Source organism: Gorilla gorilla, chromosome 5 (assembly GCF_029281585.2).
Source record: "Gorilla gorilla gorilla isolate KB3781 chromosome 5, NHGRI_mGorGor1-v2.1_pri, whole genome shotgun sequence".
NCBI lineage: Eukaryota > Metazoa > Chordata > Mammalia > Primates > Hominidae > Gorilla > Gorilla gorilla.
In genome coordinates this window covers 175,702,875-175,722,937 of record NC_073229.2, presented here as the reverse complement: position 1 = coordinate 175,722,937, position 20,063 = coordinate 175,702,875, and the positions used below count along the sequence as shown (strand labels likewise).

Genomic DNA, 20,063 nt, shown 5'->3' with positions numbered 1-20,063 from the left:
TTTAGCAGAGACGGAGTTTGGCCTCGTTGGCCAGGCTGGTCTCAAACTCCTGACCTCAGGTGATCCACCCACCTTGGCCTCCCAAAGTGCTGGGATTTGTCCCAAAAGGTGTGTTTTTAAAATGCTCAACATCACTAATCATCAGGGAAATGCAGATCAAAACCACAATGAGGTATCATCTAACCCCAGTTAGAATGGCTATTATTAAAAAGACAAAAACAAATAAACAAACATAACAGATGCTGGCAAGGATACAAAGAAGAGGTAACTTTTGTTAACACTCTTGGTGGGAATGTAAATTAGTATGGCCACTATGGAACACAGTACGGAGATTTCTTAAAAAAACTAAAAATGCAAATACCACACATCCAGCAATCCCACTACTGAGTATTTATCCAAAGGAAAGGACATGAGCATAACAAAGAGATTCCTGCACACTCATGTTTACTGCAGCACCAGTCACAATAGCAAATATACAGAATCAACCAAAGTGTCCACCAACGGATGAATGGATTTTTTATTTTTATTTTTTTGAGGCAGAATCTCACTCTGTCACCCAAGCTGCAGTGCAGTGGCGTGATCTTGGCTCACTGCAACCTCCGCCTCCTGGGTTCACGCTATTCTCCTGTCTCAGCCTCCTGAGTAGCTGGGACTACAGGCATGCACCACCATGCCCGGCTAATTTTTTGTATTTTTTAGTAGAGACGGGGTTCCACCGTGTTAGCCAGGATGGTCTCGATCTCCTGACATCGTGATCCACCCGCCTTGGCCTCCCAAAGTGCTGGGATTACAGGTGTGAGCCTCTGTGCCAGGCCTGAATAGATTTTTTTAATGTGGTATATATACACAATGGAATACTATTAAACCATTAAAAAATGAAATCATGTAATTTGCAGGAACATGGATGGAATGAGAGGTCATTATGTTGAGTGAAATAAGTCAGGCCTAGAAAGACAAATATCACATGTTCTCACTCATAGGCAGGAACTAAAAGAGTTGACTCATATAGTTAGAGAGTAGAGAAATAGATTCCAGAGGCTGGGAAGGGTAAGTGGGTGGGAGGAGGGATGAAGAGAGATTGGTTAATGGATACAAGCATACAGTTAGATAGAAGAAATAAACTTTAATGTTTGTCAGCAGAGTAGGGTGACTATAGTTAACAATGTATTGTATATTTTGAAATAGCTAGAAGAGAGGGCTTGAAATGTTCCCAACACACAGAAATGATAAATAGTTGAGGTGATGAAGACCTTAAATACCTTGACTTCATCCTTACACATTCTATGCATGTAATAAAATAGCACATGTACCTGTTAAATACATACAAGTATCGTGTAGCAATAATAAATAAAAAAGTAGGAGGCATGAAATTCTTCATATTTCATAGCAGAAAGTCTTTGCCAAATACTGCCTCAAATTTATGAATCACGAATAAAATTGTATTACTTTAAAGTTTTAGTTTTTTGTTTGTTTGATTTTGTTTTGAGACAGGGTCTCGCTTTGTCGCCCAGGCTAGAGTGCAGTGGCTCAATCTCAGCTCACTGCAATCTCCACCTCCCAGGTTCAAGTGACTGTCATGCCTCCGCCTCCCAATAGCTGGGATTACAGGCATGCACTACCATGCCCAGCTAATTTTTGTGCTTTTGGTAGAGATGGGGTTTCACCATGTTGACCAGGCTGGTCTTGAACTTCTGCCCTCAAGTGATCTGCCTGCCTCAGCCTCCCAAAATGCTGGGATTACAGGCGTGAGCCACCACGGCTGGCCACTTTAAAGTCTTGCTGGTAATTTTCAAAAGAACTAAAAAAGAGAATAAGTCATTTTGTAGGAGACTTATAAACAGCTTTTCTTTTTATTATAGAGATGGGGATCTCACTATATTGCCCAGGTTGGCCTTGAACTCCTGGCCTCAAGTGATCTGCCAGCCTCAGCCTCCCAAAGTGTTGAGATTACAGGCATACGCCACCATCCCCAATCCAGCTTTAATTTTGTATAATATGGGCAGATATTATTTGGTGTTTGTTTTCATTTTAATTCCTCACCCACAGACTAGAACTCCCCCAGCCTCACAGGCAATAAGAAGGAGGGTTCAGGTAAGAAAACTTTGAAAGATCTAAGGCTGTTTAGCCAGAAGAAGAGACTTAGAAATCCATAATAAATGTCCTTAACCATTTGAAGGGTGGCCATAAGAAAACGGATTTTCATTTATTCAGTGAAATTTCACAAGTGAGTAACAGGATGAGGAGTTGAATTATAGAGACTCTAATCCTGACTTGCTACAATACGGAACTGTCAAACCGTTCACAAAGATGAGACGGACCTCCTTATACAGTAGTGAGTTCCCCGTTTCTAGAAGAGTTAAAGGAAAGGTTGAACATTAGCTAGTCAGGGAAATTGTGTTAAAACATGATTCTTATTTCACATAGAGAGTTAGATGATCTAGATTCTAAATGGCCTGAAGGTCACTTCCAACTTTATGATTCTAGAATTGTAAAGAGGTCTGTAATTTCTTCAGTAGTCTATCTCATCTAGTCATTTCTTACTTCCAGGAACTATTTCCATATGACTATAAATTAATCTCATGTTTATTTTATCCCTAGGTAAAAGTAAATAACTAGGAAAAGGAAATGAAAACACTGAACACCAATTGTGTGCCAGACACGTCCTAAGTATTTTATGTATATTTTATCATTTAGTTCTAACGTAATAGAGAGCCTTATTTTCCCATTTTACAGATTTTAAAAACTGAGGTCCAGGCTGGGCACGGTGGCTCACATCTGTAATCCCAGCACTTTGGGAGGCCGAGGCAGGCGGATCACGAGGTCAGGAGTTCGAGACCAGCCTGGCCAACATAGTGAATTGAAACCCCATCTCTACTAACAATACAAAAATTAGCTGGGCGTGGTGGTAGGTGCCTGTAGTTCCAGCTACTCGGGAGGCTGAGGCAGGAGAATCGTTTGAACCCAGGAGGCAGAGGTTGCAGTGAGCCGAGGTCACGCCACTGCACTCCAGCCTGGGCAATAGAGCGAGACTCTGTCTCACAAAAAAAAAACAAAAACTGAGGTCCAAAAAGATCGAGCTACGTGCCTGCAATCACATAGCCAAATGATTCTGGAGCCAGGATAAAAACCCAAGCAGCCTAATTAAAGAGCCTAGCTTCTTAACCGCTCTGCACAGTGTCTCTCTCTCTCGCTCTCTCTTTTTTTTGAGACAGAGTCTAGCTTTGTCACCCAGACTGGAGTGCAGTGGTGCCATCTCAGCTCACTGCAACCTCTGCCTCCCAGGTTCAAGCGATTCTTCTGCCTCAGCCTCCCGAGTAGCTGGGATCACAGGTGCCCACCACATGCTTGGCTAATTTTTGTATTTTTAGTAGAGACGGGGTTTTGCCGTGTTGGTCAGGCTGGTCTCAAACTCCTGACCTCAAGTTATCCGCTTGCCTTGGCCTCCCAAAGTGCTAGGATTACAAGCTTGAGCCACTGCACCTGGCCTGTGCAGTGTCTCTCTTACATACTCCACTGTAAGCTAACAAAAAAGGCAGAACTGACATCATTGCAAATCCAGGCCTGCCTGACTCTAACACCACTTTATTTCCTAGCTTTAATTCTTGCTAGTAGAATTAAATGCAACATGGAAGTTTAGTTTCTGATCTCATTGATTTTAACTTCTGTAATTCATATAGGAAATGGGTGTGTGGCTTGCCCAGGCAAAATGACTACTTTCCTCAAATAGGTTATTCCTCAGTAGGTTATTTCAAGAAAACCAAGGGAAAAAGTACCAAGTACCAACCTTTGGTAGTTTTTAAGACATACTTCAATATGAACTACTAAAATATTTTTAAGTAATATATTTATCATATATATGACAAATCACTTGGATTTTTATTTGCGAAATTTTCTTGAAGGAACTGAAGTAGAGTCTTCAAGCAGATCAGAAAAGCTGAGTTATGTAGAAACCACACCCTAGTCCTGTGGCTACTTCTACTTCTGCAGTCCTTCTGGACTTCACTAATAAAGTAAGTTTCCTACCTCAAAAACAGAGCTTTAGAAAGCATTATGAAGACTCTTCCTGAGGCTGTTAACGTGTCAGTAAAACCACCTGATGGTATTTTTAAGTAGTAAATCTTTGGGAGTCACAATCCTATGAATAAAGTACTTTATTAAAGACCTCAAGTTTTTTTATTGCCCATATAATATTTTTTTTACAATTTTTATGATTGTGGCAGGAACTTCATCCCAAAGTGAATGTGTTTCCAAAGTTTGAACAACATTGCATCAGTCATTACAAGTGAAGACACTTATATAAGAAGAGGAATAAGTTCTGGTTTTTGAATGTGCTATTACAACACATTTCCTTACTCGTTTCCTACTACTGATCTCTAGAGATGCATTTTTATAAATAAATATTAAATTCTTCCTAATAGTCAAGTATTTTTTAACCCCTCCTCTCCCCCCTAATATTCAAATCTTGATAACTTAATAACTACTAGTTATAATTGAATTGAAATTACTCACTGAGGACATTTGTATGGCTATTTATTGTTGTTGTTCCACTGACTAATAAATAGTTTCTGGCATCAGACTTGTATGTAGGATGTAACTGTGAATATATATGTAAAGAGGATTATTGCTGAAGATACAATAATGTAATGATATGGGTTCAAATCCTAGCTTTGCCATTTAATAGCTGTGTGAACTTGAGCAAAGTGAGCAACCTCTCTGATCATTAGCACAATGACTGTGCTAATGGTAAGTATTCAATAAATGAGCATTTATAAATCATCAGTTTTGGTTTCTAAGCACCATTCAGCAGTATTAGGAACCAAAGCTCTTTAAAGAACTGGCTGGTAGGCCAGGCGCAGTGGCTCATGCCTGTAATCCCAGCACTTTGGGAGGCCGATGTGGGTGGATCACTTGAAGTCAGGAGTTCGAGACCAGCCTGGCCAACATGGTGAAACCTCTCTCTACTAAAAATACAAAAAATTAGCCAAGCATAGTGGCACGTGCCTGTAATCCCAGCTACTAGGGAGGCTGAGGCAGGAGAATCGCTTGAACCTGGGAGGCAGAGGTTGCAGTGAGCTGAGATCATGCCACTGGACTGCAGCCTGGAGACAGAAAGACTCTGTCTCAAAAAAAAAAAAAAAAAAAAAAAGAATTGGCTGATTTGGCTGGTTTTAGTTCAGTGGCCTGAATATTGCAAGAGAGCCTGTGACGACTTCTTCAGCCAGAGATCAAGGAAGACTTGAAAGACTAAAGGACTCACGCTACAAGGTCACAGGGTACATCCTGAAGGAGCTTCTGCCGGACAAATTTGGAGAATTTGGAGCACTGAAAGAGAATAATTGATTATAACACAGTAAATAAATAAAAACCCATGTGTCCATAGAATTGAAAACAAAAGGAAAGAAAATAAAGAAAGCTTTTCTTTAGAGAAGACTACTGCCTAATAGATGGGAGGAATGACGAAATTAGAATATCACCACTTTGCCACCCATGATGTAATAGTTAATCCAGACAAGAATCGGTGTATGCTAACATCACTAGGTAAAGTCAGAGGGAACAGGAATAACCTGATAATGATCACCCCATAGAAACTTAACTGCAGAAGAGAAAAAATGTACCCTTACACCAAAGAGATTCGTAGTCAAACTTATCGTCACCAGCAGTGGAACACTCTAACATTATTTGCCTTCTAATAGAATGCAATATGAAATATAATATATAATATTCTTGCCAAAAGCCTTAACCTGAATCCAATCCAGCCTCTAGATCCAACTTTTAAGTTTACAGGATATAGAGAAACAAGTTAAACCACACAGTGAAGAAAAAAATCAGGCCACTGCTCTGGACTCTCCAACATGTCAAAGCTATTTAAAACAACAACAACCAAAAAAAAAAAAAACTGACACTAATCAACAAATGCAGTGAATTAACCTAGGTAGGTTCCAAATTTGGGGAAGAAAACTGCTGTAAAAGACATTCTTGTAGCAAGTGGTGAAATTTGAATGTGGAATGATACTAGATTATTAGCTAAGCCAAACTTGGTGGCTTAAAACAACAAACACTGATTATCTCACAGTTTCTATGGGTCAGGAATCTCGGCACGACTTTGCTGGTGGTGCTTCTGGCTCAGGGGCTCTCCTAAGGTTAGGGCCAACCTGTTGAGCAGGGCTGCAGTCCTCCCCAGGATTGACCAGGGGACGATTCCCTGCTGGGCTCACTCACATGGTAGCTGACAGGCCTCAGGTCCTTACCACGTGGGCCTCCCGAGAGGTGGCTGAGTGTCTTCACCACATGGTAGCTGACTTCCCTCTCCCTAGACCTACCTCACACCATGGCCCCTGGCTTCCCTCAAGAGCAAGTGACTCCAGAGAGATCAATAGAGTGTATTTAAGACAGAAGCCACAGCCTTTTTATCACCTAATATCAAAAGTGATATCCATCATTTCTGACATATTCTATTCATTAGAAGGGAATCACTAAGTCCAGACCGCGCTCAAGAGGAAGCGTATAAAAAAATGTGTGTGCTTGAAAACCACCACAGATGGTATCCGGCATTATAGTTAACTTTCAGATGCAGCAGTGGTATTGTGGTTACATAGGGCAATGTCCTTATTCTTAGGATAAATATGCTGACATAGTTAGAGGCAATACTTACGAAGTCTGCAACTTAATTTCAAGTGATTCTGCAAATATATCTATGTTTATGTAACAATAAATAAACAATAACAAATATATATTGTGTAAAATAATAAAGCAAATAAAACAAAATGCTAACCATTTTTGCATCTGGGTGGATGGTGGGTGGGTGATCATTGTCATATTCCTTCACTCTTTCTATATATTTGAAATTTTTTAAAAGACAATGTTGGTGAAAAATAATGGTAAGTTATTAGGTTGATGCCATTAAAAGTCATTGCAAAAACCGCAATCACTTTTGCACCAACCTAATACTATGGACTGATTTGTGTCTTCCCCAAAATTCATACTTTGAAGTCCTAACCCCCAATGTGATGGTATTTGTGGGTGGGGCCTTTGGGAGGTGATTAGGTTCAGATGAAGTTTTGAGGGTGGGGACCTCACGATGGGATTAGTGCCCTTAGAAGGAAAGACATCATAGCACTTAGCTTGCTTGCTCTCTCTGTGACATGTGAGGACACAGGGAGAAGGCAGCCATCTACATGCAGGATGAGGGCCCTCACCAGAACCTGACCATGTTGGTTCTGATCTTGGATTTCCCAGCCTCCAGATTTGTGAGAAATACATTTATGTTGTTTAAGCCACCCAGTCTATGGTACCGTATTATGGCAGCCCAAGCTGCCAATGAGGGCATTGACAACAGTAATAAACTTTGCACTTTCCACAGAGTTAATGTGTCAGGAGAATAAAGCTAGCGGTGCGAAGGACCTTTTGATGCAGGGAATTAATTGAAAATAGAAATTATCATCATGACTGTGCTTTCCAACTTCCCATCTCACCTCAGTGTGGCTGTCACTAGACAGAAAAGGCCCAAAAGAAATTCCTGAAAAGGCAACTCCTTCTCCTGCACCCACCAATTCCCCAGGCCCCTCCTCAGCCTGTGGGCCACCACTAGCCCTTCACCCCCAAGGAGGCTCCCTTTATCAGCATCAGTAGCTGATCTTAAATTCCATCTGCTGGGCCACTGCCATTCACTTTTTTCCTATGTACTTTTATTAACTGATTGTATAAGCTCGTTTTTGCTTTTGGAAATGGATCATTATTATTAATCCCATAATAAATTTCTTTATCACAAAATTATAATTAAGGGATTATACAGTGTTAAAAAATACATATGGTATTAAATAGCTCAAATAGGTTGCAGATCATTTGAAAAGATCAGCCAATTCATCGTGTAAATAAAAGTTTACAATTCAGTCACTTCCCTTTGGCAATATCTGTCAGAATTACAAGGTCCATGTCCTTTGGCCCAGCGAGTCTACTTCTTGGATTTTGTCTTACTGATATATCCTCCCACATGAAGAATGATATAAGATTACTCATAATAGCTGTATTGATAATAATGTATAGTATACTGCCACTTGTGTTAAAAAAATAAATAAAAAGAGAAACATATAGTGTGCAGAGTGTGTCAACATTTGTGTTAAAAAGAAATTAAAAGAATATGTATATATGTGTGTAAAATATTTCCAGAAGAGTATATAAGAAATCACTGGGACAGGGCTCAATGGCTCATGCCTGTAATCCCAGCATTTTGGAAGTCCCAAGTGGGAGGATCACTTGAGGCCAGGAGTTTAGGACCAGCCTGGGCAACACAGTAAGACCCCGTCTCTACAAATAAACTTTTTAAAGAAAGAAATTGCTAACAGAGAGGTTGCCTCTGAAGAGAACTGGGTGGCTGGGGAGAGGGGTATGGGGAACATGTTTCACCATATACTCCTGTACATTTAGAATTTTGTTTCTTGTAAATATATTACCTATTTGTTCAAATATATTAAATTTAAACTTTTTAAGATCCTATAATTTAACTAAAGTAAGACATCTTCTCTACAAATTCTTTACTTTTAAGTGTTTTGTATTCCTTTTTTCCAATTATTAAAAAAAATGTGGCCGGGCACAGTGGCTCACACCTGTAATTCCAGCACTTTGGGAGGTCAAGGTGGGCAGATCACTTGAGGCCAGGAGTCGAGACCAGCCTGGCTAACATGGTGAAACCCTGTCTCTATTAAACAAAAATTAGACCTGCCGTGGTGGCTCACGCCTGTAATTCTACCACCCTGGGAGGCTGAGGCAGGCAGATCACTAGGTCAGGAGATTGAGACCATCCTGACTAACATGGTGAAACCCCATCTCTACTAAAAATACAAAAAAACAAAATTAGCCGGGCGTGGTGGCGGGCCCCTGTAGTCCCAGCTACTCGGGAGGCTGAGGTGAGAGAATGGCGTGAACCAGGGTGGCGGAGCTTCAGCGAGCCAAGATAGCACCACTGCACTCCAGCATGGGCGACAGAGCGAGACTCCGTCCAAAACAAAAAAAAAAACAAACAAACAAACAAAAAAACTAGCTGGGCATGGTGGTGGGTGCCTGTAGTCCCAGTTACTTGGGTGGCTGAGACAGGAGAATTGCTTGAACCAGGGAGGCGGAAGTTGCAGTGAGTCAAGATCGCGCCACTGCACTCCAGTCTGGGTGACAGAGTGAGACTCCTTCTCAAAAATTAATTAATTAATTAATTAAAATGTAAATTAAAAAATTTTTAAATGTACATATATAGCCAATGGCCTGTTCAAGTCACTTTGTCCCATGTCACCCCCAACCCTCCTGCTGAGTGCAGGCTCTTAAAATTGTGATCAATAAAAAAAAATCGTAATCAGTAGTTCTAGGGCACTTATCTGACATCCATCTCTTCCATTTCTGCTTCTTCAACATGGTCCCAGATGCACACGTATACTTCACATATCATACCTGGTTCAGCTTCTCTTTCTCTTCAGTACAGGAGGCAGCTTTTTTCTGCTCTCTGTTGACTTCTGAAGCCAGCCTCATGATCGTTTCTCTGCTAGCTTTTGCTTCCATCTCATGGACATTTATAGTCTCTTCAAGAATAACAATTTGTCCTTTCACGAATTCATTTTCTTTGCGCAGGTCTCTAAGCTGAAGAGAAAGCAATTACAGCTGTCCTATAAAAATTAACAATTTCATCATTTTCCCTAAGCAAGTCACATCTATAGACTGCATTATCACATGAAAAATGTAAGAGCACTATCCCTACATGGACTGGAAAGGTCACATTTTCAAAGGCAGCCTGTAAACTCTGTTTTAGACCTGGGGGTCAAATTCAAATTATCCAAAAGGTGGCCACAAGGCAAGGATAATGAAGCCAAAAGCGTCCGGACGGAACACACATCAGCAAACCTGCTAAATACACCAGGTAAGGTGAAGCTCTGCAGAGGCTACAGTAGGCGATGAAGCAAGGGACTTGCCTTCAGCCCATGTCCACTCAGACCTTCTGCAGTCAAGTCACCATGTGGCACTGGAGGAAATACAGAGAACACACGGCCATGCTTTTTAAAAAAATATTCTTCTATTTAATATAAGCATAGGAAAATTCTGAATAACAGCTCAGTGTTTATCATAGGGAATTGAGATTAGCAGGGCTTTTGCTCACTATGCTGTGCATTGGAATGGTTAACTGGGAGCATTTATAAGATTTACAAGGGGAAAATAAAAGCCAGCAGGCTCCTTGACCTCAGGGAACGAGCCATACAGACAATTTCACTCTGTAGGGCCAGGGGGAGGCCTGTAGGGTGACTTGAGACCCCTCAGGACAGGGCCAGCATTTGTGTTGAGACTCTCCGTGGAAGTGATATACCTTTGAGCCTCAATGCTCTGAAAACGTGGTGCCCCACTCCCAACTCACGCTGTTCCCTCTCTCTCCAACACTCTTCCTCACATTTGCATGATCTCTCTCCTCAATGGCCCTCAAAACTCCCGACCTCACGGGGGCGCTCTTCAGACAGTGTCCAACATCTGTGACTTGCTTCCCTCTCTATCCCTGCATCCTGATTTGTTTTTCTGTATTGCACCTTTCACCATGTGGAGCAATCGTAGATATTTATTTGGTTATTTCTTCACTATCCTTACCCTTTGAAAATGAAATCTCTAGGCGAGCATAGACATAGTCTTGTCTCATTCACTGCTATCTCTCCAGCACTCAGAACAGTGTCTAGCATATAGTAAGCACTCACTAAATATTTGTGAAATGAAGGAATGAATGTCTAATTATTAGGAATGCATGGTTCCTTGGGAATGCGTGTGCACACGTGTTTATGAGGGCGTGTGAAAGCAAAGGAACAGTTTTGAAACCAGAGCCATTTTGTTCTTGGAGGAACACCTAATGAGGCTGAAGTCTTGGTCAAGACAGCAGACTTCCTGATCTGGGCCAATTTTTTTTTTTTTTCTTTTAAGACAGGCACCTGCTCACGTGGCCGAGATGCCAAAGCTCCAGATTCCTACCCTGTGTCGTGAAATATAGATTCCATTACTGTTCAGGTAAGCGGAGGCCAATAAATCCCAGGAGGAAATTGCCATCAAAAAGATGGTTTCTTATTCATTGTTCCCAAGTGGAAGGAACCCACCACACTACACAGGGCCATGGGGAAGCACCAGGGCCAGTCAGGAAGCAGAAGAAGGAGGGAGAAAAGCGGGCGAGAGGGTTTATTGTCGCCTCCACAGGAAGGAATAAGCAAAGCGGAGTAAGCAGACTTAGGGTTGGCTATTGAATGATTTCAGTGGCTCTTGGGGTGTAGGGGCTGACCCGAGCTGTCTGGGGGGCTTAGGGCAAGGGGCAGTAATCTGCAGGTAACAGCCAGTTGTAGGAGGTGGCTGGGGAGTGAGCTCTGGATTGGTCAGTTCACACGTGAAAGCTCTGCTGGGAAGGGCAGGCTCTCCCGGCTCAGCAAGACCCCGGAAGTCAAAGCATTAGAAATACAGAAAAGACAAGGACATGATAAATGTAGTAGAAACACCCTGATTAGCACCTGGAGATTGTGTCCGATAGAGAAAAGAGTGTCACGGAAGAAGGAGCTTCTGAATTCCCTTTTCTTGTCCCCATCATTTGGTTTGAAAGATAATTCTCAAACTACAAGTGGACTTTTACAGCCGAGTTCCTGGTCACAAGTTAGCCATAGGGAGCAGGAAGAGAGGCATCCAGCACCCATGAGAGCATCAGGTGGACCCATGGTCCCAGCTATCAAAACCCATCCGGGAAGCGGAATACTTCCCAAAGTCGAATGAAGTCATCTTGCGGCTTTCAGAGAGGACATTTGGGAAGCTCACTAGTAGACACCTGAGAGGTGCTTTTCAAAAATGGCTGCATGATAGGCCAGACGTGATGGCTCACGCCTGTAATCCCAGCACTTTGGGAGGCCAAGGTGGGAGAACCGCTTGAGCCCAGGAGTTAGAGACCAGCCTGGGCAATATAGTGAGACCTCATCTCCATTTAAAAAAAAAAAAATGATGCATGGGTGCTGCGCATGGTGGCCCACAACTGTAATCACAACACTTCAGGAGGCAGAGGTGGGGTAATTGCTTGAGGCAAGGAGTTCAAGACCAGCCTGGACAACATAGGAAGACCTCATCTCTACATAAATAAAATAATTAGCCAGACATGGTGGTGCATGCCTGTAGTCTCAATTACTTAGGAGGCTGAGGCAGGAAGATCACTTGAGCCCAAGAAGTCAAGGCCACAGTAAACTAGGATCATACCACTGTACTCCAGCCTGGATGACAGAGCAAGATCTTGTCTCTAAATTTAAAACAAACAAACAAAAAAACAAAACAACAACAACAACAAACGGCTGTATGGAAATCTGTCAGGAAGCAAGGATATGAAAGGTTTGTAAATAGCCAAAGAGAACCAAATACTTTCAGGTACCCTAATGAAGCACTATGGGCCAAGTGAATTATTCAGTTATTATTATTTATTTCTGACTTAATGGTAATCTACCATTAAAGTAGAATTTTTGCTATTTTTTTTTTGTTTTGTTTATTTTTTGAGACAGAGTCTCACTCTGTGGCCCAGGTGGAGTGCAGTGGCTTGATCTCACTGCAACCTCCGCCTCCTGGTTCAAGTGATTCTCCTGTCTCAGCCTTCCAATTAGCTGGGATTACAGGCACCTGCCACCATGCCTGGCTAATTTTTGTATTTTAGTAGAGACGGGGTTTCTCCATGTTGGCCAGGCTGGTCTCAAACCCCTGACCTCAGGTGATCTGCCCGCCTGGGCCTCCCAAAGTGCTGAGATTACAGGCGTGAGTCACTGCGCCTAGCCACTATTTGGCTTTAATGTAAATTTTTAAAGTACTTTAGATCTCACACTCAATCAGTATCCTAAAAATGACATGCAGCTGCTTGTGTGAGTATATGTCTGGCTGTAACTAAAAGGAAAAAAACTCCCTAAAGCAAATGGCTACAATGAGTAATTAACTGTATATGACAACCTAAATATATTTTAGACAAAGCCATTAATCTCTTTTGGAGAATAATTAATTCCAATAATGCTAGAAAAGATCTTGGAATTGAGGCTCAGGCAGGTGATGTGACTTGCCCCAAGTCATACAGTTAATTAATACTACACTTGGTCTACTGTGCCATTCTCCTGCCACCCCCAAACTCAACCACAGCACTTTCTTTCATGCCACATGTCAGAATCACCACTACATTTATAGACTTTTTAATCTGCATACAGACACCTTTAAAATTAAATCTTCATCTGATGCCTTGTCATTCCTCTCATCTGGATCCAAGCAGTCACGCAGTTGAGTCAGAAATTCCTCATGTTTCCTGCAATTCTTTGAAACTTGTTTCTTATTCTCCTCATTTTCTTTTGAACACTTTCTGTTAGGCAAATAACAAATAAGTCAGAATTTAACACCATGGAAGATAACATTCATCAAACCAAGTCAGAATATAAGCTCTATGGGGGAAATAATTGTCATTTTCAACACAACACAGTTTCCCAGACACAGAGCAAATTATTGTCACAGAAGCCCTATAAAGCCGTATAAAGGAAGGAGAAAAGTGGCAGCAATTTCGGGACACCTGTGCTTTGCAGAAATATAAGGAAATCTTCAAGGCATTGTGGACTTAGTAACAGGAGGGGAAATGAATTCCCCTAGCCTCAACCCTTTAGGATCTCTAAAAATGGAGGCACGTGTCTAGAGCACACACAATCCACATAGCCATGGGTCTTCATTGGGGCCTCATGGGGAAGGAGAGTGCTACCACATTGGTTCTAGAGGACCAAGCTTCATTTTATTTTCAAACTTTACAATACAGTGATTTATAAGGGTCCTGGTTCATGGCCAGGCATAACTATAATAACAAATACATCAAAAGCACAGAAGGTTCTCGCCTCTGGAAAGGAGATGTGTTCAATCACCAGCAAAGTTCATTATTAGTTTTCACATGCCCTCAGTCTTTAAAGTGTATTGGAAGAAAGGAAAGAAAATCAGTATATCGAAGAGATGTCTGAACCCCCATGTTTACTGCAGTTCTATTCATAATAGCAAAGATAGGGAATCAACATAAGTGCCCATCAGTGAGTGAATGGGAAAAAAAATATGATATATACACATCGGAATACTACTCAGCCTTTTAAAAGAGTGAAATCCTGTTAGGAGTGGCAATATGGATGAACCTGGAGGATATTATGTTAAGCAAAATAAGTCAAGTACAGAAAGATAATTACCTCATGTTTTCACTCATATGTGGAAGCTAAAAAAAATTGAACTCGTAGAAGCAGAGTAGAATTTTGATTATTAGAGGCTGGAAAGGGTAGCGGATGAAGGAGGATACAGTGAGGTTAGTCAATGGCTATAAACTTATAAAGATAGTTATAAAGTTATAAAGCTAGATGGCAGGGGTAAGTTCTAGTGTTCTGTAGCATAGTAGGGTGAATAGTTAACAAGAATTTAGTTTCCAAATAGCTAGTAGAGAGGATTTTGAATGTTCACACACAAAAAAATGATAAATGTTCAAGATGATGGATTTACTAATTTCCCTGATTTGATCATTATACATTGTATACATGTATCAAAATATCACTCCATATCCCATAAATATGTACAATTATTACAAGTCAACTAAAAATAAAAGGAAAAAAAGAGCATTAGGAGAGTACTAGAATTGGCCAGTCAAGGAAAAAGGAAATTTATGGTCCATTTTGAATATATTATTTCAAATCTCAGATAGGTTTGTTGAAATAGTATGGCCTATTTCTAATGCTTTAAATGTTAGCAACTAAGAGATTGTCAAAAAATAGGCACACTTTAAAGGCAAATTAGAATCATTTCAGTAATTTAGTGTCATTTTTTAAATACCCAAGATAATAAACATGATTATTGCTTTTCCTTTTTACCATGTTGAGTGTTTACTGCAAATTCCTTCACGCTATTCAAAGATTAACAAAGCATGTAATCGCAGATACTCAAAGCATATCAGATTTCTATTTAGAAAAATGTGTAACGATAAAAGACTAACTTCACTATATTTCTGAGTTCTTACTTTAGCATATGAAAGGTAAAACTCTTCAGTCTTTTGGACCCAGGAAAGGCATAATTAATTGTATGGTGCTGATTGATATACATATAGGATTCCATACATTAACCCCAAGATTTCAATCTTTCTTCTCCATTCCAAAGGTCTCTAAACTACTTCCATTTCTATTTGCAATTCACTTGACCCAACAAAGTTTCAGGAATCTACCCTAAGAAAATAATCACAGAAATTTAAAAATATGAATCACATAGATATTCATTGCAACTTGGTTTATAGTAATTTTTTTAGTGGAACTAACCTAAGAGCCTGTAGAAATAGCCAAAGTGATTGAGTACATTATGGTATTTCAAGCAATGGAATACAATGGGCCATTTAAAATTATGTACTAGGCTTGGCACAGTGGCTCACGCCTGTAATCCCAGCACTTTGGAAGGCCAAGGTGGGAGGATTGCTTGAGGCCAGGGATTCAAGACCAACCTGGGCAACATGGCAAGACGCCATCTCTACAAAAAAATTTAAAAATCAGCTGGGTGTAGTGGCATGCACCTGTGGTCTCAGCTACAAAAGAGGCTAAGGTGGGAGGATTGCTTGAGCCTAGGAGGTCAAGGCTGCAGTGAGCCATAATTGCGCCACTGCACTCCAGCCTGGGTGGCAGAGTGAAAACCTGTCTTAAATAAGTAAATAAATAAAATTATATACTAAATGAGTTTTTAAAATATTTATAACATATGGCCAGGCACAGTGGCTCACTTCTATAATCCTAACACTTTGGGAGACCAAGGCAGGCAGATCACTTGAGGTCAGGAGCTCGAGACCAGTCTGGCCAACATGGCAAAACCCCGTCTCTACTAAAAATACAAAAATTAGCTGGGTGTGGTGGCACATGCCTGTAATCCCAGCTACTCAAGAGGCTGAGGCATGAGAACTGCTTGAACCTAAGAGGTGGAGGCTGCAGTGAGCCAAGGTCATGTCACTGCACTCCAGCCTGGGTGACAAAGCAAGACCCTGTCTTAAAAATATATATATATATATATTTTTTATATATATTTATATTTATATATACGTATATATATTTAGAACATATGATTCAGTAAAAATAGTACACTACCTAAAGTCATTTGTATATGATTTTCTGAAAAATCTGTTCAATAAAATATTAATATTAATTATAGCTTTTCTATAATCATAAGGTTTTAAGTAATTATTAATTTCTTCTTGGCACTTTTCTGTATAGAAAATATTTTTTACAATATGCATATAGTGTTTTTATTACTCATTTATTTAATAAATACTTATTGAGTACCCATCATACACCAAGCCCCATTAAAGGTGCTAAAGATACAACAGTAAACAAAAGAGATACAAATCCAGCCAGGCGCAGTGGTGTGCACCTGTAGTCCCAGCTACTAGGGAGGCTGAGGTGAGAGGATCACTTGAACCCAGGAATTTTAGGCCAGCCTGGGCAAGATAGTGAGATCCCCATCTCTGAAAAACAAATTATTGACCTCATGGAGCTTATGTTCTATTTGGAAAGATGGACAATAATCAAAATATTAATATATGTAAAATGTATAGTACATTATAATAGGACTAGAGAGAAAAATTAAGCAGGAAGGAAAGAGGGGCAAGAGATATTAGAGGAGTAAATTTTTAGATATGTTATTCATGGAACATCTCACTTGGAAAGTGCCATCTGAGTGAAGACTTAAAGGAAATGGAGGCAGCCAATGTGATATCTGGGGGAAGAGCCTTCCAGGAAAAGAAGTTAACAATTGCAAAGGTCCTGAGGTACGATCAGGTCTGTCAGGTTCAACGGACAGCAAAGAAGCCAGAGATCTGGAATAGAAAGAATAAGGGGGAGAATGGTAGCAAAACCAGGTCAGGATCAGCCTTTTGGCTCATAGAAAACACTGTCTTTACCCTGAATGAGAACAGAAGTCACTGGAGGACTCTGTGCTAAGAATTGACACGATCTAATTTGTGTTTTAACAGGATCACTCTGGCTGCAGGGGGCACAGTCAGAGGCAGGAAAACCACTCCTATGAACCAAATATTTATGTCCTCTGAGAATTCATATGTTGAAGTCCTAATTCCCAATATGATGGTATAATATTTGGAGGTTGGGCCTTTGGGAGGTAATTAGGTCATAAGAGAGGAGCCCTCCGTGAATGAGATTAGTGCCCTTATAAGAAGGGACACTGGCTGGGCGTGGTGGCTTATCCCTATAATCCCAGCCCTTTGGGAGGCTGAGGCAGACAGATCACTTGAAGCCAGGAGTCTGAGACCACCCTGGCCAACATGGTGAAACCCTATCTCTACTAAAAATACAAAATATTAACTGGGCATGGTGATGCACACCTATAATCCCAGCTACTTGGGAGGCTGAGTCACAAGAATTGCTTGAACCCGGGAGGCAGAGGTTGCAGTGAGCCAAGATCACACCCACTGCATTCCAGCCTGGGCAACAGAGCAACACTCTGTCACAAAAAAAAAAAAAAAAGCAGCAGCAGAAGAAGAAGGAGGAGGAGGAGGAAGAGGAAGGAGAGGAGGAGGAAGGAGAGGAGGAGGAGGAGGGGAAACATGGAGAGGTGATCTCTGTCTCTGCTGTGTGAGGATACAGCAAGAAGGCATTCATCTACAAACCAGAAAGAGGACCCTCACCAGGAACTGAATAGGCCAACATCTTGATCTTGGCCTTCCCAGCCTCCACAACTACAAGGAATAAATTTCTGTCATTTAAGCCACCCAGTATATGGTATTTTTCTTATAGCAGCCCAAACCAACTAAGACAGAAATTAGTACCAGGAGTGGGATGCTGCTGTAACAGATACATATTACAATACTCCAGGTGAGAGTTAATGGTGGCTTGGACCAAGTTAGTGACAATAAAGGTGATAATGGAAAACTGACAAAATTTAGATTTGTTCTGAAGATAGATATGATGGGATTTGCTGAAGAATCAGACATGGAGGGTGAAAGAGAAAGAGAACCAAGTCTGATAGCAAGAATTTTGAAATGATCAACTAGAAGAATGGAATTATGATCACATGAGATGAGGAAAAGTGCAGAAGGATTTTGTGGGAACACTGGGAGCTCCGTTTTGGACACATTAAGTTTGAGATGCCTGTCAGAGATCCACATGGAGATATACAGTAGCTAGTAAGATATGTGGTTCTTGAGCTCTGGGAAGAGATCCAGGCTAGACACAGAAATGTGGGAGTCACCAGCATTTAGATACTTAAAGCCATGAAACTAAATGATATCACCAAGAGAGTAAATTTAGATACAAATGAGAAGAGATTCAGGGGCTGATCCCTGAGGTACTCCAGTATTTGAAAGCCAAAGAGATGAGGAGAAACAGTGAAAGACACTAGCTAGAAAGGTAAGATTAGAAAAAGAAAAAACCTAGGCATGTGTAAAGTCCTGGAAGCCAAGAGAAGAAGAAAGCGGTTCAAAGAAAAAGATCAACTGTAACTGATGCTACTGATAGGTCAAGTAAGATAAGACTGACCATTTAACTTGCACTGTGCACTCACTGATGACCTTAATGAGTGGTTTCAGTGGAGCAGATTCCAGAGAGAGAAGAGAAATTGGAGACCATGAATACATACAACATTTTTTTTTTGAGACAGAGTCTCTCTTTGTTGCCCAGGCTGGAGTACAGTGGTGTGATCTCAGCTCACTGCAGCCTCCACCTGTCCAGGTTCAAGCAATTCTCTTATCTCAGCCTCTCGAGTAGCTGGGATTAAAGGCACCTGGCACCACGCCCAGCTAATTTTTGTATTTAGTAGAGATGGGGTTTCACCATGTTGGCCAGGCTGGTCTCAAACTCCTGACCTCAAGTGATCTGCCCACCTCAGCCTCCAAAAGTGCTGGGATTACAGGTGTGAGCCGCCATGCCCGGCCATACATACAATGTTTAAGGAGTTTTTGCTGTAAGTGGAAGTAGAGAAAGAGGACAGGGGCTGGAAGTATTGGGTTAATTTTTTAAGATGAAATAAGTAAAATAAATATCATGTATTTTGTTACTAAAGATATTTAACTCATTCATAGAATTTTAAAATATATTTTAGGAACAACTCATTCCCAATTTTGTCTCAATAATCACCTCTTGTCAGAATGAAGTGTGGAAAACCTAGGTTTCATGAGTTCTCTGCATAAACTAGCAATAAAATCTAATGAGGAATGTTCAGTGTGATCTGGAGTGGTCTAGCTTCTGGGATATTTTTATAACTGGCTACTAAATAAATACCTACCTCTGTGTACTACCCCACAAGCTCAGGGTTAAACTCTACTTAGAGAAATCTTCAAAATTGTGTAAATAAGCATTTGCAGCCCTAATTGATAGGCTATAAACATGCTTAAGACAAGGCTGTATTTGTTAAGACTCTTGATGACATTTAGAAATGAGCCTTGGAAAAATTTGTCAAGACTCCAGAGATATTCGAGGTCAATAACTTTTTTTCAAATTGAGTTTAAGGGCCAAGTAATGCAAAATGCCAGTACTTTCAAAGACATATCTTGCTATCAGAAGCTAGTATTTTAGTGCTAGCTAAAGCGAAAAATATATTGCAGTATCCTTACTGTAATTTTTCATTTAACTCTACAACTTTCTTCTTTAATTCCTGGTTCTCCCTGATTGCAGCGTGAGCTGTGATTTCTGTTCTGATTTTAGAAGTGGAAAGTGCTGCTGATTCTTCTTCTAGCTCCTGAACTCTGTCTCTCAAAGAGGTAAGGAGAGATGATTTTCTGGCATTGTTTTCCTTGTAGCTCTCCATTTCAGCTTTCAATTCTTGACAGGAGACTTCTCTAGAAAGCATCTTGGATCGGAGGTCTCGAAGCTAACATGGAAAAGAAGTTAAAAAAAAAAGAAACCTTAACAACATAAGTTTGAAGTATCTTTAAGAAACCCAAAGCCATCATTTAAATGTTCACTCTTTTATTCATGACTTAATCTAACTTTATTTTTTTCTAATATTTGTATCTGTATTACCAAATGAGAAATTATGCCTACATAATGGACTTTATATTCTATCTT

At 40.6% G+C, this 20,063-nt stretch overlaps 1 protein-coding gene across 3 annotated transcripts in view; it reads right to left on the bottom strand.

Annotated features, from left to right (window-relative positions):
• Nucleotides 1-20,063, bottom strand: part of CCDC170 (coiled-coil domain containing 170) — a 123,493-nt gene that overhangs the window by 60,622 nt on the left and 42,808 nt on the right. For 2 of the 3 annotated variants that reach the window (XM_004044843.4, XM_063707956.1), the window contains exons 3-5: nucleotides 19,610-19,866; nucleotides 13,219-13,363; nucleotides 9,436-9,621 (exon numbers count right to left, since the gene is read on the bottom strand). In XM_004044843.4, coding sequence (XP_004044891.1) covers nucleotides 9,436-9,621; nucleotides 13,219-13,363; nucleotides 19,610-19,866 — 588 coding nt within the window. Of the gene's footprint in view, nucleotides 1-9,435; nucleotides 9,622-13,218; nucleotides 13,364-15,031; nucleotides 15,181-19,609; nucleotides 19,867-20,063 lie in introns of those variants that run through there. The other variant, XM_055390863.2, reaches the window with a different exon arrangement.